The sequence below is a fragment of the Globicephala melas genome, chromosome 10 (assembly GCF_963455315.2).
Source record: "Globicephala melas chromosome 10, mGloMel1.2, whole genome shotgun sequence".
Taxonomy (NCBI): Eukaryota; Metazoa; Chordata; class Mammalia; order Artiodactyla; family Delphinidae; genus Globicephala; species Globicephala melas.
In genome coordinates, this window is record NC_083323.1 from 98,091,950 (window position 1) to 98,114,926 (window position 22,977).

General features: G+C 39.6%; 1 protein-coding gene across 3 annotated transcripts in view; it reads left to right on the top strand.

The window, feature by feature from the left end:
- FERRY3 (FERRY endosomal RAB5 effector complex subunit 3) overlaps positions 1 to 22,977 on the top strand; it is a 51,006-nt gene that overhangs the window by 22,855 nt on the left and 5,174 nt on the right. For 2 of the 3 annotated variants that reach the window (XM_060306408.2, XM_030834672.3), the window contains exons 11-14: positions 2,273 to 2,475; positions 13,168 to 13,225; positions 13,928 to 13,995; positions 14,598 to 19,278. In XM_060306408.2, coding sequence (XP_060162391.1) covers positions 2,273 to 2,475; positions 13,168 to 13,225; positions 13,928 to 13,995; positions 14,598 to 14,690 — 422 coding nt within the window. In that variant the 3' untranslated portion in view covers positions 14,691 to 19,278. Of the gene's footprint in view, positions 1 to 2,272; positions 2,476 to 13,167; positions 13,226 to 13,927; positions 13,996 to 14,597; positions 19,279 to 22,651; positions 22,767 to 22,977 lie in introns of those variants that run through there. The other variant, XR_009565529.2, reaches the window with a different exon arrangement.

Here is a 22,977-nt window from a genome sequence, read left to right on the forward strand (position 1 = left end):
CGTAGCCCATGTTTAATGCTATGAGTACCACCGTGTGAACCATCAGGAGGAGTTCAAGAGGTGACACGCTTCATTGGATATACTGGGTCTCTGATAAGCAGTCTGCGTCTTTTATTGCCTGCCAGGGAAATTGCTATACTACTCCTCACCGGACAATTTTTTTTTTTACTTTTCCTTTGTCTGATTTGTTTTGATCTGTCACTGGCCTTTCTCTTTTTATTTATTTATTTATTTATTTATTTATTTTTGGCTGCATTGGGTCTTCGTTGCTGCGCGCGGGCTTTCTCTAGTTGTGGCGAGCGGGGGCTATCCTTCGTTGCAGTGCGCGGGCTTCTCATTGCCGTGGCTTCTCTTGTTGCAGAGCATGGGCTCTAGGCGCGCGAGCTTCAGTAGTTGTGGCATCAGGGCTCAGTAGTTGTGGCTCGCAGGCTCTAGAGCACAGGCTCAGTAGTTGTGGCACACGGGCTTAGTTGCTCTGCGGCATGTGGGATCTTCCCGGATCAGAGCTCGAACCCGTGTCCCCTGCATTGGCAGGTGGATTCTTAACCACTGCGCTACCAGGGAAGTCCCTGGCCTTTCTCTTCTACTGCTTATCTAGTTCTTTTATTGTGTAAATTAAAGAAAAAAAAAAGAAAGACCTTTGCCTGGGGCCTTTCAGTGGCATCCATGGGCACAGCTTATGTACACTAGTAATTGGAAATGGTTAAACATTGTGCCAAAGTGTATTCAATACTTAAAAAATACTATATGTTTATAAATAAATATAAGTAAAATCCTAAGGTAAGGACTTTGAAGCCAGGATGAGCAGAATTTGTGAGGACGTGGGTTAGTGATAGAAGAATAGTTCTTAGAAGAGCAGAGTTTTCCTAGAAGGACGTAACAGATTTTCCAGTGAGTCAGGTGTGTTTATAAAAACATATTTTTTATATATTTGATTTATTTATATTGACAGAAACTGCAGAATATAAAAGCCAATGGCTAGCGTGGCTACATAGAAAATAGAGTGATTGTAGAAAGCCTGGATGTTAAGGTTTGATAAACACTGCACCGGCATTCAGTCCAAAACATTTGTTTCCCATTCAGTGAACAGATGTTTACTGAGTACCTTCTATGTACCAGGCCCTGTTGTTCCACGTGCCAGAGATAGAACATTAAACAAGAGAGAAAAAAATCCCTACAGTCACGGCATGTAAACAGTGGTCCCTTTAAAATAACCTCATAAACAAATAACAGAAGAATTCAGTGCTGAGAAGAACATAGAACAATGTGAAAGAGAATAAGTGAGGGGTGAGGGAGTCCTATATCAGTCAGATGGGTCAGTCAAGGAAGACCTCTGGGAAGAGGTGACCTTCACTCTGAGGTGTGCTTGGCGAAAAGCAGTCAGTCAACAAGAATCTTGGGGGAAAGCCTCTCTCGGGGAGCAGCCCTGGATCGGGAACAAGCCCTGTGTGTCTGAAGATCTTAAGGAGAGTCTGTGTGGCTGAGGCAGGAGCAGAGGGTGAGATAAGAGGACGGAGTTTGGATTTTTTCCTGAGTGTCATGTGAGCCACGTTAAATGGGAGAGTGATATAATCTGATTTATACTTAAATCGTTTTAACTGCAAATGTGGATGTGGTTTGTAGGTGGGCAAGACTAGGAGCAGAGGTTAATTAAGAGGCTGTTACAGAAACCTAAGTGAAATGATGGTAGCATGAACTAGGGTGATAGCAATGAAAATGGAATGCTCAGATTTGAGATAGTTGAGGTATGTGTTGCAGATACACAAAATAGCTGGTGGTGAATTGGATTGGGGAAGAGGCAGTGAGAGAAAGAAAGCAATTAAGGGCAACTCCTGGTTTCCGTCCTGTGCAGCTAACGGGAGGGGGACTGGACCCATAACCCGAGATGGAGAGAAGCAGGTGCAGTGTGCAGGAAAGACAGGCCATCAAGTAGCCTGTTTTTACATGTTAAGTTTGAGTTAAGTATGACGTTTTGAGCATTTACATCAAAATAGCGATGATGAGTACTCATTTGACCTACTTATGAGTATATAAGCTTGGTGGTCTCTTCATACCAATTTAGGAACCTAAGGTAAATTTGGCCTCTTTTTTCATCACCCTTCTTTCCAAGAATGAAGGAGCACTAATTATATTTGCTTCCTGAGTCCAACACAGGTTCTGATAACACCTCTGCTGGTTCAGCACATTGGCTGCCCACTACAGTTGTTTACGAAGCCCACTGATGAGTGTGCCTTATGCATTTGAAAGTCATGATTGTATCTGCTGTTCACAGGAGAATTTTACATTACTCGGCATTCTAATCTCTCAGAAATACATGTTGCTTTCCATCTCTGTGTGGACGACAACGTGAAATCGGGAAACATCACTGCGCGGGACCCTGCCATTATGGGTCTCCGAAACATACTCAAGGTTTGCTGCACCCATGACATCACAACAATAAGTATTCCTCTCCTGCTGGTGCATGATATGTCAGAGGTAAGCAGATAGGAAAATACCAACGTTTTCTGAAAATATTGTATAATAATAATAATCCACTTTACATTTTCAAAGCTCTGTTTAACTAATGAGGCTTTGCATCTCCTATCTGCATCTCCTATATGTCATCAATAGAATTGAGTGACATATAACATAAAACAGTGAATAATCCTTAACCAAATATGTTCAAAAGAATTCTAGCATTATCCTATGGTAGGTAAACTAGAAAGCCAGACTTCTTTTTAGCTTTGGATAAGGCATGTGCCCCTAATCCTCCCCCTTCTCGTCTGTTTTTGTCTTAAGTAGCTTTAGATTTACCTCCACATTTGTATTTGGCTTCGGCTAACATTAAAATTAGTAGGCATTAATAGGCAATAGAAAGAGAAGCTAGATGACGGGAAGAAGCCAGCCTCATTTTGACATTGTCTCAAGGATGCTCTTAGGATAATACAAGTACTGGCTTCTACGACCAAAATGTGGCGTAATCATTCATTCATTTTATGATGTACTGAACTTTATTTTACATTTTTAATTTAAAAATCTCTTTCCATGGCTGTTTGCTTTCTCTCCTGCTTTCGTCCCTTACCTACATAAAAACCAGTTAGAGGGATAAGTTGTAGAAATAATACAGAGACTAAAAATTCAACTTCAGATAGTCTGGAGGAGCAAAGCAGCCTCTAAACAAACGGGTGCAGGCAAGTCCTTCTGGGAGAGCCAGTGGCCAACGTGGTGAAGGACCCATGCCAGCAACATGGTGCCTGCTTGTTCTGAGTGGCACTTTTTTAAAAAGCAAGATGGCTAACTGGCAAGCACAGCTTGTGAAAGGAAGGAAGTGCGATCATCGATTATTAAAAGTTGTCTACCAAAATAATAGATGTGTATAAATACTGTATCGTAAAGTGCAGGGTAAAAGATCTCATACTGTACTTTTTAGAGTGACTCAGTCCCCAGTTAGACTCATCACGTTATAGGACACCTCATTTTAAATGCAATACTCTATATAAACACACACACACACACAAATCAATTCCATATAAGACAGGATGATTTCAAATGGTTTCCCACTTACAATTCTTTTATATTTTTACCAGACACACTATCGTTTTGATTAAAAGAATTCTGGCTCCATCAGATGCAAGCTGCATTAATTTCTCCGCCTCAGTCACACCTAATGCGGCCTTAGGAGAGATTGACCAACCCTCAGTCACACCTAATGCGGCCTTAGGAGAGATTGACCAACCCTCAGTCACACCTAATGCGGCCTTAGGAGAGATTGACCAACCCTCAGTCACACCTAATGCGGCCTTAGGAGAGACTGACCAACCTTCAGTCACACCTAATGCGGCCTTAGGAGAGACTGACCAACCCTCAGTCACACCCAATACGGCCTTAGGAGAGATTGACCAACATGTTTTGTTTTGTTTTATTTTTCCCACTGTAGCTTTATAAAGTTTTAGTCCCATCAGGAATTTTTAGCCATTGTTAGCTTCACTAACTAGTCCATCTATAAAAGAGTCTTTGGGGAGTGACAAAGAAAGTTTGTGATGAATTCCAGCCACACGGAAACATCCGAACGTTCCTGCAGCTGGACTCCTGGTTAACCAGTTTATAAAAATGGTCATATGTAGGTGGGAAACAACCTCAAAAACAGTGTTTCCAAAAGTCACTAAGTTCGGATTTACTTCCAGACATCTGATACTATAGCGTGCCCTCTCCCACAGTGTCACAAAGGTTACATGTTTTAAATTGGGACAGCCAGCTGCAGAACATTAAGTCTGTTTCCAGAGTGTCCATTTTAATTCACGAAAGTATATTGAGCCACGATCCTCCCATTGGTCGTATTTAAACATCCATTCAGGTCAAGAAGTTTATCCTACAAACTCAGACAACACTGCACAGGATATAGAGGCAGTATTTGTCTTAGCTTTCGTGCAAGGATCCCAAAGCGTTTCGGCTCTTGTTTTCTTCCTGTAGCAGACTTGCCAGACTCTCAGTTACCATATTGCAGTGTGTGCAAGGTAATGATGACAGTGTCGGAAACAGTCCATGTCCCAGCGTCGATAAAAACAGCTGTAGAAATGAATTGCAGTTTAAAAAAAACAGGAAAAGAAAAAATAATCTATCGGCAAGAAGGAAGACATCCTGCTCTTACCAGTTTTATCTCTGTAGATCTTTGTGATCTGAAGACACTGTCATCCTGGAGTTCAGTCTAACCTGATAGACGGGGAGTGAACCTGCAGGTCACAAATCCTGAGTTCCTGACCTTTCCTTTTGTTTGTGCTGTTAACTTGTTGAATCAGTTGGGACTGAAGGGTTTTAGTTGTTATAATTGTTGTGGTTGATGCAGATGTTGTTCTTAACCTTTTATTAGCATATAATACACATAAAGAAAAGCACACATAAATATACAGCTCACATTTTCGCCACCTGAACACCAACATCACCAACGCCCAGATGATGAAACAGAACGTCACCAGCCAGCACCCCAGCGTCGCCCTGTGCTCCCTTCCCATCGCTTAACCCACATTCCCTCCCTCCACAAGGGTAGCCACTGTTTTCACTTTGAAAAGCATAGGTTAGTTAGGTGTGTTTTTGTAACTTATGTGGGTGGAATCCTGTTGTACATACTCCCGTATCTGGCTTCTTTCACTCAGTATTGTGTGTGTGAAATTTATCCATAGTACTGTTTGAGGTTGTAGATTGCTCGTTCTCATCGTTACGTAGCGTTCCATTGCATGACTGGACCACAGTTGTTTAGTCATTCTACTATTTGTGGACATTCGGTTGGTTTCCAGGTATTGATTGTTGCGACGAATGTTGCTGTGAACATTCTAGAACATATGTTTTGGCGTTTCTGTTGGATACATACTTAGGGGTGGAATTGGTAGACGGTAGGCCAGGCACCCGTTCAGCTTTGGTAGATCCAGTCAAATAGTTTCCCAAAGCGATTGTTGAATGTAAAAAAAGAGAAAGCCAGACTGCTGTTGCTCACCTTCAGATGATGCTTATGAAACCGATTAACATGAGTGTTTCAGGAACCTCCGAGGCACAAGCTTGAGATAAAGGATAGTTTTGCAATTTCCCTCAGGGGTGCATAGACCCAGGAAATAATTCTTATCTCTACCGTCTAAGACACACCGTGAAGACCTAAAAGTACATACCAGTTAATCACCTCTGCAGTTCAGCCTTACTCTAATTGGAAGGTTCAGGCTGGGTAGTCAAAGTGCGGCCACTAACTTTAGATACAAGATATTGTCTGCGATCATAATTAGAACTGGCATCCTCACTTCAATTTCACAGGTTTAGAATTTACTCTGTGTGTGCCGTGCCCACTTATCATCTAAAGTATAGCCACCGGGCCCAGTTTCCTGCCTCATTTCCAAAGTCTGAAGTGTTTCACATGATCCGTTCAGCTTCTTCAATGGATTTCTTTCCCATGTACTCTCACAGATGTGACGCTAAGATTTAGTCACTTGGCTGTTAGTTAGAACTCATGATCAAAAGCGTTCTGTGCTTCCCTGACCCACTGTGTTGTAGACGCCGCCTACTGTATGATATATACTAAGGGTTGCTTCCAGAAGAGAGCTCCTTACAGGACTACAGGCCACATCCCACGATGACACCCAGTAAATCATGTCTTCTTGTGACCTTGTTGACTTCTAAAGCTTGCGGTTTAGAGTCCTCAAAGCCATTCTTTTTAGGCACTGCTTTCGATCAGAGAACAAATGACAGGGGTGCTTGGGATGGAGCCTCTGTGTGGGCAAATGGGGGTTTTAAAAACCACCTGGGTGTGTATTTGTGCAGGTGCCTGCAGCTTTCTAGTTTCCTTTCTGATCCACCTGCTGCTAAGTAGCGCTAAGCGGAGGTAAACAGAATATGAGTGTTCATATCATGTGAAAATTAAATTGTCTGTCACTTCGAAGATATCCTGGGATCCTGCCCGGAGCTGGTATTTTGGTGTGTTCTCTATATAGCACTGACAAAACTTTGCGTTAATTCACATCATTCTGAAGAGTTCGTATTAATTTGGCTCATAGATATTTGCTCTAGACCACGCTATTAACCACACATACCCAAAGCAAGAAAGCAAGCTATTGAGGGATAAAAGGGGATGATCTTTGGAGAAGTGGGGCAGTGAAGGGACTTGATTTTTTCCATCTACTTTTGGTCAGACCACTAGAACTATCCCTGTTCTAACTTGTGCTTCAGTCTTTCATCATTTCCATCACGATCCTGACTTTTATGCAGTGGGATCATAGGTATTCTGTGTGTTGATGCTGAAGGCTGGCCCTTCGGAGGCTCTGTGCTCACACTGCACAATGGCTGTCCTCATGTAAGTAGTGCTTAGCCCTGGCCTTAGCCTGAGATGTTTCAAAGGCTAATTGTAGATGGCAATAAATTACAGATAAGACAAGCTACTGTCAGATAATGCTTTTTTATATGTAAAAACAAGTGCTTTATTATAATAGTATGGATAGTAGTAATTCCTTGATTCTGATTATTTCCGTGGTATTTCGAAAAAATGTTATGTTTTAGAGTAGCATTTTAAAGTGATGCAAATACTCAGTTATACTTTAGCATTTATTCCCACATATGATCCTTCAATAAAATGTTTAATGCAAGTGAAGGGTAAGTAAATAAAACACCACTAATGAAAACCAGCAGAAACAACGAAACCTAAAAACAGATGCGCAAAGACTTTTGAGGCACTGGAATTATGAGACACGGACCATAAAATAGTTGATTACTGTGTTTAAAGAGCTTGAAGACAAGCTTAAAATGTCTTCAAGTAAAAAGATGCTGTGAAAAACGACCTAGCAACTACAAAATCAAGTTTTTAGTTACTGAAAGAAATTTAAAAGACCTAAATAAATAGATATACGTGTTCATTGGTTGGAAGACTCAGTACTGCTATCTGTTCTCTTCAAACTGATCTATAGATTTAAATCCCAGTCAAAATCCTTATAAGGTGATTTTGGAGATAAAGCTAATTCTAACATTTATATGAAATACACAGGACCTAAAACAGTCAAAACAATTTTGAAAAAGAACAAAGTTGGGGAACTTACAGCAATTGATTTCAAGGCTAACAAGCTTAGCAAGCTACAATAACCAGTGCAGTGTGACACTGGCAAAAGAATAGACTGTGGATCAAAGGAACAGAATAAAGAATCCAGAAATAAATCCGTGCATATGTGGTCATTTGGTTTACAGCAGAGATGCCAAGGCAGTTCAGTGTGAGAAAGTGTAATGTTTCCAACCAGTGGTGTTGGAAAAATTGGGTATTTATACAGGAAAACAACAACAACAACAACAAAATAAACTTTGAGCTTTACCTCACAATCATACATAAAAATTAACTTAAAATGGGTCATAGACCTCAGCCAAAAAAGCTAATAGTGTAAAACCTCTAGAGGAAAACACAAAAGAAAATCCTGGTATCAGATTAAGCAGAGATTTGTTAAGACACCAAAAAAACGTAAACCATAAAAGAAAAGCTTAATAAATTGTACTTCATTAAAATTTAAAACCTTTCTCATCAAAAGATACTGTTAAGAAAATGAAAAAATGCAGGTCTCAGACTGTCACATGACCTTGAGTGGTTCACTCTACCTTTCTCAGTGTCCTTTTTAGTTTATAAAAGTTGTTTTTTGAGAGATACAAATTATGTATATTGTAAAGTTCTATGTAAATGTAAGACATTATTATCGTAGTTTTCAGAGCTATCAGCATTTCCTCTTAGCCGCAGGTAGGTATTTCTTAGTCACCTTGCTCTCTCTGTACATTTTTTTAAACTAGGCAGAAATAAGACAAAAGACAAAAACTTGTCACTCCATGCATATGTGTACTCCCGTAAGGCACCGTGGCTCTCTTATAACAGCCTTGTCAGTTACAAGGAAATATTCTTCCTGAACTTTGAAGCTAAGACGTATTATAAACTTAATTTAAACATCAGGCAATTCTGCTAGTCATTTTTATAAGCGTCCAGAGTCTTGGAAAAGAGGATTCTTTACGTTTTAGCCCTTTTGGCAACTAGACCCCTTTTATTTATCAATCTTAAAAGTATCTTGGACACAAAAAAGTAGTTTCCTGGGAATTCCCTGCAGTTCAGTGGTTAGGACTCTGCACTTTCCTGCTGAGGGCCCAGGTTCGATCCCTGGTCGGGGAAGTAAGATCCCGCATGCCGCGAGGCACAGCCAAAAAGAAAAAGAAAACAAAGTAGTTTCCTCTCAAAGCCTAATTCTAGCTACAGAGAAAGTCACTTTCTTTTTAAATTTCCATGGATAATAAATGGTTCACTCACTCAACCTGTATGCCTGAGCTTCTGTATGCTCAGTGTTGCAGGAGGCATCATCATAAAGGTAATAAAGGTAAATAAAAAGTGGTTCCTGCCCTTAGAGAGCACACACCTTAATAAAGAAGACATAGATCCCATCTCCCTACCTGTTCCTCTACCACCGCCCCCCCCCCAAAAAAAACACAGTAAAATATGATCATGGAGATAAAACAAAAACAAAGTCCTCGGGGAGTTCAGAGACACCATTTGTAGCTTGGGAACTGGGAAGTACTTCATGAAGGAGAGGACGGTTAGGGAGGGAAGAGCAGGTTTCAACAGATGGGAAGAATGGGGAGGGCATTCTAGGCAGAAGAAATGGCTTGAGGAAAATGGGAGGAGTGGGTGACAGGCATTGCAGATCATGTTCAGGCAAAGGCGGACAGGCAGGCTGGAGTGAAACCTCACTTTTTAAATTTAAAAGTCATAGAAGCTGAGATAGTTTGGGTCCTAAGGTAATTAGCCTTAAATACTAAAGAAAGTCTTAGATGTTATTCATGCGGCAGCAGGAAGCAATTGCAACTTACTAAACAGGAGTGTAATGTGATCAGAAAGGTATTTCAGATAAATCAACCAAATCAGTTCGAAGGGGAAATTCTGGGGTCCAGGAAACTACATGGGAAGCGATAGCAATAACTAGACCTGAAATCACAGAGACCGTCAGAGATGGGTGAAGGCCTGGGATAGCTCAGTGACACTCAGCCCAGGAGAGGGGCTGGCACGTTTCATGAAGTGTGAATAATGCCGGAGAAGCCAATTAGAGCAAGACTGAGAGAAGGTTAGGTAATTATAACCCAAAATATAAAGTAAATATCCATGAGTCCATACTGATATAAACAAATGCTCGAATAAACAAATGAATAGGGGAGAAGAAACAAACCTCCCATGCAGAAAAATTCCAAGTAACTTACGTAGATCCTCCATCCTCAAGGAGGGGGGCACAAAATCTCCACTCTTAAGTGTGGGCTGCCCACAGTGACTTCTTCCCACAGAGGTCAGAGGGGAAGGTCAGGGCCGGGGACCTTAAAAACACCACCCCAGCCAGGTGTTCCAGGCTTACATCGCTAGTCATAAATCGCATTGATTATCTACCCTTGATATGGTGTGATGAAAATGATACTTCACCTCTGTAGTCTTCCTGCCCAAATCCATAGCTCCTGTGTAATCATGATGCAAACATCAAATTCTAATAGGGGGCGTCCTACAAAATACCTGACCAGCCCTCCTCAAAACTCAGGCTCATCAAAAACAAGGGAAGTCTGAGAAACTCAGGGCAAGAGGAGCCTCGGGCGACGTAATGACTCAATAGAGTGAAGTGTCCTGGACGTGGTCCTCGAACAGAAAACGCCATTGGGTAAAAGCCGGGGAGATCTGCGTGCACTATGGATTTGAGTTAATAATAAGGTGTCAATAGTAGTTCAGGTTGTTTTCTGGTTTTTAAGTAATTTGTTTATAGTACTGCATTTACAAAGAGAATAGTGCACCCAGTAGAAAGAATAAAAATGTATTTGGGGTTTTATTTTTAACTGACTGCAAATAGAAATCCTTTAGTGACATCATGGCAATTTGACAGTTATGATTAAGTTCAATAAAAGTACATGGGGTACTTGGAAGATCAGATTCTAGCTGCTGCTTTCTAACAGCCTCTGATTCATCTGGCTCCTTAAATGATACGGGCTAAAGCCCTTATTTGGTGGGGAAACATTTCCAAAATGAACTTTTAGGTTCTCCTTAATAATTTTCTCCTGACAATTGTTAAAAATAGGACTTTCTGTTTCTGTGTCTGTGTGTGTGTTGGTTATTTCACCGAAGTGTCATCACCCAAATTCCTATAACTTCACAATTGTGATTTGACAATGTAGAAAAAATTCAGTGTTGTCGTCTGCTATTGCTTTAGATGTACATATTGGTGAAAACCCAAAGTAGATTAGAACTGCTAAAGGATTTTTCTGCCATTGTTTGATGTAGTCTGGTTTCTTTATTCCTTTTTAAAAAATTTTATTGAAGTATAGTTGATTTACAGTGTTGTGTTTAATTTCTGTTATATAGCAAAGTGACTGTTATACATATATTTACATTTTTTTCATACTCTTTCCCATTATGGCTTATCACAGGATATTGAATATGGTTCCCTGTGCTAAACAGTAGGACCTTGTTGTTTATCCATCCTATATGTAATAGTTTGCATCTGCTAATCCCAAACTCCCAGTCCTTCCTTCCCCCTCCCCCCTCCCCCTTGGCAACCACAAGTCTGTTCTCTATGTCTGTTAGTCTGTTTTTGTTTTGTAGATAAGTTCATTTGTGTCGTATGTTCCCTTTACTCTTGATAGGTACGTGGACAGCCTCACTTCTAGTGCTCTACTAATATAAGATGTTAACAGGGGAACCTGAGTGTGGGAGTGTATGGCAATTCTCCGTACCATTTTCATAATTTTTCTGTCAACCTAAAACTGTTTCAAAGAATAAATCCTATTTTTTAAAAGCCATCAGGGTGATACCGTTTTGGATCTATTAAATTAGTAAGTACGTTAAATAATCTTTTAAATAATATTTAAGTGTCCAAATGCTGGTGGACAATATGATGAAATTGGATGGTGCATACATTGCTAATGGCTAATGTAAATTGATATTACCTTTTAGGGAAAAACTTGAATTTTATTTCACTAATCTATAGGAGTAAGTATCCCAGGAAATTATTCAAAAAACAAGACATCTATAGATGTAGATACACACATGCGTCATATACATAAATGTGTCCACTGCAGTGTTATTAACAGAAAGGGGAAATTGAGTTATAAGAGGCCATTTTAAATAAATTATGATGCATTAACTCAATAAAACAGCAGTTTTTAAATTGTGTTCTGAAGATACCCCAGGATGCTAGCCCCCTCTGGGGGTCAGCAAGACTAAAAATATCTTCACGATAATACTAAGACACTCTGCCTTTTGCATTCTCATTCTTGCATGAGCGTCACTGAGTTCTTCCCGAGGCTGTATGATCACACAGCAGATTGATGCAGAGGCAGATGTGAGAGTCCAGATGTCTTCCGTGAGGCCAGGCATTAATGAGATTTGTAGATATGTAAGGCATTGCCCTTCTTCTCACTCAGATTTTTTTTGTTTTGGAAAAGATAGTTACTTTACATTTTTAAAAAATACGTTACATTAACGTATGGTGGGTTTATCGTTTTTAAATGAAATTAAAATTTTCTCAGTTTTTATTTCTAATGCAGTAAATATCAGGAGACATAATCCACATAGACAAAAGCTCAGTGCAGTCCTCAGTGATTTCCAAGAGTGTAAAAAAGATCCTGAAGGATCACCGTAATGAATTAATAAACGTATTTTATTGTTACAGTTACAAAGACTTGCAGCATGGGAGAGTAATTCGGTAATAGTGAAAAGAAATAGAATTTAAAATGGCACAATCGCTGATCACGACCACAGAAAAGTATAAATGTGTGGGTTGGTTGGTTCGCGGCACGCATGTGCTCACTCGGTCAAGGGTTAGGAAGGAGCGTCCAAAAAAGAGCTCATTGGTCGGTTAGGTGGCTGGGATAGGGCGCTTGTTTGTTTCTGGTACTTTGTAATAACATGTTACACACAGAAAACATTTTTTTTAAATTTAAATTTATTTATTTATTTTTGGCTGCTTTGGGTCTTCATTGCTGCGTGCGGGCTTTCTCTAGTTGCAGCAAGCAGAGGCTGCTCTTCGTTGCGGTGCGAGGGCTTCTCACTGAGGTGGCTTCTCGTTGCGGAGCACGGGCTCTAGGCGCGCAGGCTTCAGTAGTTGTGACTCGCGGGCTCAGTAGTTGTGGCTCATGAGCTCAAGAGCACAGTCTCAGTAGTTGCGGCGCATGGGCTTAGTTGCTCTGTGGCATGTTGGATCTTCCCAGACCAGGGATAGAATCCGTGTCCCCTGCATTGGCAGGCGGATTCTTAACCACTGCGCCACCAGGGAAGCCCCAAGGAAAACATTTTGATGCATTGCTTATTCAAATATTGTACAATTTAATGGAATTATTCATGCTAACATATTGAGAGAAGTAGGTGGAGTTCCTATGTCACATATATTTGTCTTTAGAGTTAATTATGTAGAAAGTTTTAAGGGAATGTTCATTTTTAAAATTATACTGACTAGGCTAATTCAGTTAGTTTGCATTCCACAAGTATAGTCTAACAGCTGGAACAGGTTACATGCCTAAAAACCAGAGGAAATCTAGCTGAAATCAGCTAATGGTTGCCTGTAAGTGGGTGGTCAACATTATAGATAAATTAAGATCTGACCATATATATATTTTTTTTTCTTTTTTACAAAGTTCAGTTAGAAACATGATTTGTTTTGTTTCTGTTTTTAGGAAATGACTATACCGTGGTGCTTAAGGAGAGCAGAACTTGTGTTTAAGTGTGTCAAAGGTAAACACAACCTTATATTTAACAACAACGACCTATATTTCTTCCTTGAAAATATTGAAAGTAGAGCAAACCAGGAGAAAGAATTGTAGCAGTTACCCCTGGCATCTGGTGCCTCAGTTAAATGGTTTAACAAGCACATATTTCATAGCGGCTTTTTTATCTACCTTTTTCCAATCAAAAAATAAAATCTCCAGCCCTCTTTTTTTGGGCCGTGTCACACGGCCTGCAGCATCTCAGTTCCCTGACCAGGGATTGAACCCGGGTCACAGGAGTGAAAGCCTGTAATCCTAACCACTAGGCCACCAGGGAGCTCCCTCCAGACCTCTTGAAATGTGAGACTATTTGGACATTGGTGGAGCTTACTCTCTGTTACCTTTTATTTTCTTCAAAAGAAAATAGAACCACGTGTTTCATTAATCTTTGATAACCTGTTTTGGCTTCATTGTGTGGAGGCAAAATAGGACTTAAGAAATGACATTACAAGTATTTTGACGGAACGATGTGCAACCTCTCTGGCCTGGAGAAATAAGGATTGCAGAAGTTTATCTGGCCTTCAGGCTTAACCTTTCCTACAGGCAAGTAGCTACCTAAAAAGTCAAGACGTGCAGCTCCTCGATGAAAATTCAGTTTATTTTCAATAAAGGACTGGTAGGTTTGAAGACCAGAACTCATAATTCAGCAAAGTCTGTTGTTCTATTTTAGGTTTCATGATGGAAATGGCTTCGTGGGACGGAGGAATTTCTAGGACAGTGCAGTTTCTGGTGCCACAGGTGTGTTATCTGGATAGCTCTCACCCCAGTTCAGTCTCTGTTGTGATATTCCTCGCAGACATAGCTAGGTACACTGCCGTAAACTCAAAAGAGCATAAGAAAATGCTAGCAGCTTTCTGTGTTTTAAGGGGAGAAGTGTTTGCATGCCATCAAGGCACGTAGTTTACTGTCAAAGATGTTAGTATCTGCCACTCAGGGGATCTTTGATTAACCCCCAAAGCTGAACTTAACTCATCTTTCCTTCCCCGCCCCACATTTATGTTATATCGATTCATAAAGGACATGAGCAGAGGATGATTCCGTGTTCTATGTAAAATTTAGCAAAACTTATCACTGAGTGCACTACTGTTATCTAGGGGTTTTTCTGGTAATCAGACTTATTACTTGACAGAAATAGCGTAGGTTCTCAGAGGCTGGATCCAGAGAAACAGCCCTGCCCACAGCTGTGCAGTTAAATCAGCTCTGAAAGATAGTGTTCACATATTACACTCCATGTCTAGAACTACTGCCATTACTTCCATGTTTTAAAATACTTAAACATTTTTTTTAAATCAGTGATGATTTAACAAGTGCAAACTTTTTTTTTTCTTACCTCTTAACAGAGCATTTCTGAAGAAATGTTTTACCAACTTAGTAACATGCTTCCCCAGATCTTCCGAGTATCATCAACACTCACCCTGACATCCAAGCACTAAACCCCCTAGATTGATATCTGGCAGAAGAGGATGCGTAAACTATCCAGGAACTTGAGATGTGCTGGGATTCTGTCAAGCAAAAGATGCCCAGAAAGAGGACTTGCCACCCAAGCCACGAATCAAATCATGATAAACATCTGTTAAACGTTCCAAAATCCACATGCCGTACAGACTAGTGCTCAGCCCCTTACTTATACATTTATTCTTTTCTCTCTCTCTCACACACACACACACACACACACACACACACACACAGTATTTTATTTTTACAAGAGATAAACTGACACCAAGCATTTTAAATGAATGACCACAACAAAAGCAACAATGACTGCAATTATCAAACACGAAACACACTCATACTATTTCATAATATTGACATTCAGTCCAGTAATCCTCCACTGTAACAGCTCCTTTACTTTGCAGAGAAAATTGATTTGTATATTTTTTGCCTCTGAGTCCTTGTGGGATTTTTTTTTCTTTCTTCAAACAGAAGGTCACAAAAATTATAATCATCCCCATCAGTTCACTAGTCCCATGTAATTGATTTTTTTTCATCTTTATCTTTTGTTAGCACTTTTATGAATTCATCAGTTTTCCATTAGAGTTCTGAAAATGCTTATTCATTCAGTTCAACAGTATAGTCAGTTACCAGAAACCTGTACTTGTCAGAGTCTTTTCCATGAATTCCCTGAAGATGAAACCCTTTTATAGGCACATTTTTGGGAAAGCGTCGGAGTACACCCAGAACTGTCTGTAAATGACAAAAGACTTAAAAATGACCACGGTTAAAGATTTGATGAAAGTTCATTATAATGCAATTGACAAGGAAATTTAGTTATTTGAGATATACATTTTAAAGTAATAACTAGAATTATGACTTATAACATTATACCAGAACATATAAGATTTTTAGAAATTTCATGTAACGTCTGAAACATTTATATTAACATATTTCCATACAAATAACCCAAAGATAGTTTAGTATTAGTTGTTTTTTTTGTTTGTTTGGTTTTTTACACTGCAGATTCTTATTAGTCATCAGTTTTATACACATCAGTGTATACATGTCAATCCCAATCGCCCAATTCAGCACACCACCATCCCCACCCCACCGTGGTTTTCCCCACTTGGTGTCCATATGTTTCTCTACATCTGTGTCTCAACTTCTGCCTTGCAAACAGGTTCATCTGTACCATTTTTCTAGGTTCCACTTACATGCATTAATATACGATATTTGTTTTTCTCTATTCATATGTCTGTCGATGGGCATTTAGGTTGCTTCCATGACCTGGCTATTGTAAATAATGCTGCAATGAACATTGGGGTGCATGTGTCTTTTTGAATTATGGTTTTCTCTGGGTATACACCCAGTAATGCCAGTAATGGGATTGCTGGATCATATGGTAATTCTATTTTTAGTTTTTTAAGGAACCTCCATTCTGTTCTCCATAGTGGCTGTATCAATTTACATTCCCACCAACAGTGCAAGAGGGTTCCCTTTTCTCCACACCCTCTCCAGCATTTGTTGTTTGTAGAATTTCTGATGATGCCCATTCTAACTAGTGTGAGATGATACCTCATTATAGTTTTGATTTACATTTCTCTAATAATGAGTGATGTTGAGCAGCTGTTCATGTGATTCTTGTCCATCTGTAAGTCTTCTTCGGAGAACTGTCTATTTAGGTCTTCTGCCCATTTTTGGATTGGGTTGTTTGTTTCCTTAATATTGAGCTGCATGCGCTGTTTATATATTTTGGAGATTAATCCTTTGTCCATTGATTTGTTTGCGAATATTTTCTCCCATTCTGAGGGTTATCTTTTTGTCTTGTTTATGGTTTCCTTTGCTGTGCAAAAGCTTTGAAGTTTCATTAGGTCCCATTTGTTTATTTTTGTTTTTATTTCCATTACTCTAGGAAGTGGATCAAAAAAGATATTGCTGTGATTTATGTCAAAGAGTGTTCTTCCTATGTTTTCCTCTAAGAGTTTTATACTGTATGGTCTTACATTTAGGTCTCTAATCCATTTTGAGTTTATTTTTGTGCATGGTGTTACGGAGTGTTCTAATTTCATTCTTTTACATGTAGCTGTCCAGTTTTCCCAGCACCACTTATTGAAGAGACTGTCTTTTCTCCATTGTATATCTTTGCCTCCTTTGTCATAGATTAGTTGACCATAGGTGCGTGGGAACATTTTTGGGAAAGCGTCGGAGTACACCCAGAACTGTCTGTAAATGACAAAAGACTTAAAAATGACCACGGTTAAAGATTTGATGAAAGTTCATTATAATGCAATTGACAAGGAAATTTAGTTATTTGAGATATACATTTTAAAGTAATAACTAGAATTATGACTTATAACATTATACCAGAACATATAAGATTTTTAGAAATTTCTCTGGGCTTTCTATCCTGTTGCATTGATCTATATTTCTGTTTTTGTGACAGTACCATACTGTCTTGATTAGTGTAGCTTCGTAGTATAGACTGAAGTCAGGGAGCCTGATTCTGCCAGCTCCGTTTTTCTTTCTCAAGATTACTTTGGCTATTCAGGGTCTTTTGTGTTTCCATGCAAATTGTGAAATTTTTTATTGTACTTCTGTGCAAAATGCCATTGGTAGTTTGATAGGGATTGCACTGAATCTGTAGATTGCTTTGGGTAGTATAGTCATTTTCACAATGTTGATTCTTCCAATCCAAGAACATGGTAGATCTCTCCATCTATTTGTATCATCCTTAATTTCTTTCATCAGTGTCTTATAGTTTTCTGCATACAGGTCTTTTGTTTCCCTAGGTAGGTTTATTCCTAGGTATTTTATTCTTTTTGTTGCCATGGTAAATGGGAGTGTTTCCATAATTTCTCTTTCAGATTTTTCATCATTAGTGTATAGGAATGCAAGAGATTTCTGTGCAATAATTTTGTATCCTGCAACTTTACCAAATTCATTGATTAGCTCTAGTAGTTTTCTGGTGGCATTTTTAGGATTCTCTATGTATAGTATGTCATCTGCAAACAGTGACAGTTTTACTTCTTTTCCAATTTGCATTCCTTTTATTTCTTTTTTTCCTCTGATTGCCGTGGCTAGGACTTCCAAAACTATGTTGAATAATAGTGGTGAGAGTGGGCATACTTGTCTTGTTCCTGATCTTAGAGGAAATGCTTTCAGTTTTTCACCGTTGAGAATGATGTTTGCTGTGGGTTTATCATGTATGGCCTTTATTATGTGAGGAAGGTTCCCTCTATGCCCACTTTCTGGAGAGTTTTTATCATAAATGGTTGTTGAATTTTGTCAAAAGCTTTTTCTGCATCTATTGTGATGATCGTATGGTTTTTATTCTTCAATTTGTTAATATGGTGTATCACATTGATTTGTGTATATTGAAGAATCCTTGCATCCCTGGGATAAATCCCACTTGATCATGGTGTATGATCCTTTTAATGTGTTGTTGCATTCTGTTTGCTAGTATTTTGTTGAGGATTTTTGCGTCTATATTCATCAGTGATATTGGTCTGTCATTTTCCTTTTTGTAGTATCTTTGTCTGGTTTTGGTATCAGGGTAATGGTGGCCTCATAGAATGAGTTTGGGAGTGTTCCTTTGCAATTTTTTTGAAGAGTTTGAGAAGGATGGGTGTTAGCTCTTCTCTAAATGTTTGATAGAATTCACCTGTGAAGCCATCTGGTCCTGGACTTTTGTTTGTTGGAAGATTTTTAATTACAGTTTCAATTTCGTTACTTGTGATTGGTCTGTTCATATTTTCTATTTCTTCCTGGTTCAGTCTTGGAAGGTTATACCTTTCTAAGAACTTGTCCATTTCTTCCAGGTTTTCCATTTGATTGGCATAGAGTTGCTTGTATTAGTCTCTTAGGATGCTTTGTATTTCTGCAGTTTCTGTTGTAACTTCTCCTTTTTCATTTCTAATTTTGTTGACGTGAGTTCTCTCCCTCTTTTTCTTGATGAGTCTGGCTAATGGTTTATCAATTTTGTTTATCTTCTCAAAGAACCAGGTTTTAGTTTTATTGATCTTTGCTATTGTTTTCTTTGTTTCTCTTTCATTTATTTCTGCTCTGATCTTTATGATTTCTTTCCTTCTCCTAACTTTGGGTTTTGTTTGTTCTTCTTTCTCTAGTTCCTTTAGGTGTAAGGTTAGATTGTTTATTTGAGATTTTTCTTGTTTCTTGAAGTAGGCTTGTATAGCTATAAACTTCCCTCTTAGAACTGCTTTTGCTGCATCCCATAGGTTTTGGATCGTCGTGTTTTCATTGTCATTTGTCTCTAGGTATTTTTTGATTTCCTCTTTGATTTCTTCAGTGATCGCTTGGTTATTTAGTAACATATTGTTTAGCCGCCATGTGGTTGTTTTTTTTATGTTCTTTTCCCTGTAATTCATTTCTAATCTCATAACATTGTGGTCAGATAAGATGCGTGATATGATTTCAATTTTCTTAAATTTACTGAGGCTTGATTTGTGACCTAAGGTGTGATCTATCCTGGAGAATGTTCCGTGCGCACTTGAGAAGAAAGTGTAATCTGCTGTTTTTGGATGACATGTCTTATAAATATCAATTAAATCTATCTGGTCTGTTGTGTCATTTAAAGCTTCTGTTTCCTTATTTATTTTCATTTTGGATGATCTGTCCATTGGTGTAAGTGAGGTGTTAAGGTCCCCCACTATTATTGTGTTACTGTCAATTTCCTCTTTTATAGCTGTTAGCAGTTGCGTTATGTATTGAGGTGCTCCTATATTGGGTGCATATATATTTATAATTGTTATATCTTCTTCTTGGATTGATCCCTTGATCATGATGTAGTGTCCTTCCTTGTCTCTTGTAACATTCTTTGTTTTAAAGTCTATATTATCTGATATGAGTGTAGCTACTTCAGCTTCCTTTTGATTTCCATTTGCATGGAATATCTTTTTCCATCCCCTCACTTTCAGTCTGTATGTGTCCCTAGGTCTGAAGTGGGTCTCTTGTAGACAGCATATAGATGGGTATTGTTTTTGTATCCATTCAGCAAGCCTGTGTCCTTTGGTTGGAGCATTTAATCCGTTCATGTTTAAGGTAATTATCCATATGTATGTTCCTATGGCCATTTTCTTAATTGTTTTGGGTTTGTTTTTGTAGATCCTTTTCTTCTCTTGTGTTTCTTGTCTAGAGAAGTTCCTTTTGCATTTGTTGTAGAGCTGGTTTGGTGGTGCTGAATTCTCTTAGCTTTTGCTTATCTGTAAAGCTTTTGATTTCTCCATCAAATCTGAATGAGATCCTTGCCAGGTAGAGTAATCTTGGTTGTAGGTTCTTCCCTTTCATCTCTTTAAGTGTATCATGCCACTCCCTTCAGGCTAGTAGAGTTTCTGCTGAGAAATCAGCTGTTAACCTTGTGGGAGTTCCCTTGTATGTTATTTGTCTTTTTTCCCTTGCTGCTTTCAATAATTTTTCTTTAATTTTTGCCAGTTTGATTACTATGTGTCTTGGCGTGTTTCTCCTTGGGTTTATCCTGTATGGGACTCTCTGTGCTTCCTGGACTTGGGTGGCTATTTCCTTTCCCATGTTAGGGAAGTTTTTGACTATAATCTCTTCAAATATTTTCTCAGGTCCTTTCTCTCTCTCTTCTCCTTCTTGGACCCCTATAATGTGAATGTTGTTGCATTTAATGTTGTCCCAGAGGTCTCTTAGGCTGTGTTCATTTGTTTTCATTCTTTTTTCTTTATTCTTTTCCGCAGCAGTGAATTCCACCATTCTGTCTTCCAGGTCACTTATCTGTTCTTCTGTCTCAGTTAATCTGCTATTGATTCCTTCTAGTGTAGTTTTCATTTCAGTTATTGTATTGTTCATCTCTGTTTGTTTGTTCTTTAATTCTTCTAGGTCTTTGCTAAACATTTCTTGCACCTTCTCGATCTTTGCCTCCATTGTTTTTCCCAGGTCCTGGATCATCTTTACTATCATTATTCTGAATTCTTTCTCTGGAAGGTTGCCTATCTCCACTTCATTTAGTTGTTTTTCTGGGGTTTTATCTTGTTCCTTCATCTGGTACATAGCCCTCTGCCTTTTCATCTTGTCTCTCTTTCTGTGAATGTGGTTTTTGTTCCACAGGCTGCAGGATTGTAGTTCTTCTTGCTTCTTCTCTCTGCCTTCTGGTGGATGAGGCTATCTAAGAGGCTTGATGGGAGGGACTGGTGGTGGGTAGAGCTGGCTGTTGCTCTGGTGGGCAGAGCTCAGTAAAACTTTAATCCACTTGACTGTTGATGGGTGGGACTGGGTTCCCTCCCTGTTGGTTGTTTGGCCTGAGGCAACCCAACACTGGAGCCTACCCGGGCTCTTTGTTGGGGCTAATGGCCAACTCTGGGAGGGCTCATGCCAAGGAGTACTTCCCAGAACTTCTGCTGCCAGTGTCCTTGTCCTCAAGGTGAGACACAGCCACCCCCTGCCTCTGCAGGAGACCCTCCAACACTGGCAGGTAGGTCTGGTTCAGTCTCCCCTGGGGTCACTGCTCCTTCCCCTGGGTCCCGATGCGCACACTACTTTGTGTGTGCCCTCCAAGAGTGGAGTCTCTGTTTCCCCCAGTCCTGTCAAAGTCCTGCAGTCAATTCCCACTATGCTTCAAAGTCTGATTCTCTAGGAATTCCTCTTCCCGTTGGTGGACCCCCAGGTTGGGAAGCCTGACGTGGGGCTCAGAACCTTCACTCCAGTGGGTGGACTTCTGTGGCATAAGTGTTCTCCGGTCTGTGAGTCACCCACCCAGCAGTTATGGGATTTGATTTTACTGTGATTGCGCCCTTCCTACCATCTCATTGTGGCTTCTCCTTTGTCTTTGGATGTGGGGTATCTTTTTTGGTGAGTTCCAGTGTCTTCCTGTCGATGATTGTTCAGCAGTTCGTTGTGATTCTGGTGTTCTCGCAAGAGGGAGTGAGAGCACGTCCTTCTGCTCTGCCATCTTGGTTCCTTTCCTCTATACAGTTATTCTTAAAGTCTCTTTATGAAAAACAAGTGTCCTTTTTTCCTACCATTATGTCCTATCTGTGAATATTCGTGAGTTAAAACTTCCTATGTGTCCCACACAGATACTAGGTGTAGGAGACTATTCACTACAATTTCATGGAGATATTTGACTTTTCCAGAAGATTTGAATCATTCCAGGTACAAGGCTTAATTAACATACAAATAAAACCTTCCCTCTACCTTATTTTCCAATTAAATTTTAAAAATTACAAAGCAGTGAAATATACATTGCAAGTATGGATTTCCTGTGATAATCCTTTTATAGAAGTGTATGAGACAAATGTGACTTTTAAATCCCTCCCTTTCAAAAACTTGCTTTTAAGGTACTCTTTCTAAGATTTTATAAGAGTCAAAATAGGACTTTGGATTCTTTACCCCTGTCTCACCTTCCCTTTGTGACCTCGCCCTTGTCCATTAATAAGGTTTTGTGGACTGGGAAAGTAGTGTGCCTACATGCGGGGCTGGTGGAAGTTGGTCTGAAGCAGCAACTGGCAGTGTTTTAGTGACACTGAGTCAACATGGTGATGATCAGACAGTGGGGAGCATCTTTATTTCTGCTTACTGTGCTCTCAGCTTCCTTAATCCTTTGGCTTCCTGCGCTACTTGGCCAATAACTGTGTCCCCGTTTCTGTCTCTGCTGTTTTGCCACCTTTTCCACTGTCTTTCCTTGTAGAACTACATTCTCAGATGCTCCCTATCCCATCTAGAACATATTTGCTACAAGTAGTGACTACAACGAATAAAGACATCTACAAAAGCAATAGTTTCATCCAATCCAAATTGTATGCAGATTGTAACTGGCCAGCAGACTGAACTGGAGGACGTCTGACATCATTATAAGATGGTCTGTCTTGATTCCAAGAAACAAAAAGCACTCTATTAGTATGCCCAAATGTAATAACTTATGGAAACTCCTTTGGCACAGAGAAAACTTTCTCATAGAATGTGTCTTGATTTTCTACTCAAGGAAACAACTGTCCAGTAACAACCCTAAGGAGAACACCACTCCAGACTGGGTCCATTACTCACTAACACTTTCCACATCCTTTTCCAAAGAGCCTGGTGATCCCACCAAGAACAAGGTAGGTGCTCTGTCCTTGGAGCAAGAAATTGTCTTCTGAGCATGAATGCTACCATTGCAACTGCTTCTAATGCAAAGCCATGTAGACAGACAGAAAACTGGGCTGTGCAGGACCAGGGTCAGAGACTGTCAGGGTTTGTACTATGACAGTTCGAGTTGAAGTGGGTGTAGTATGATCAAAAGATGTTCAGTTCATGCCTATTCAATAAATT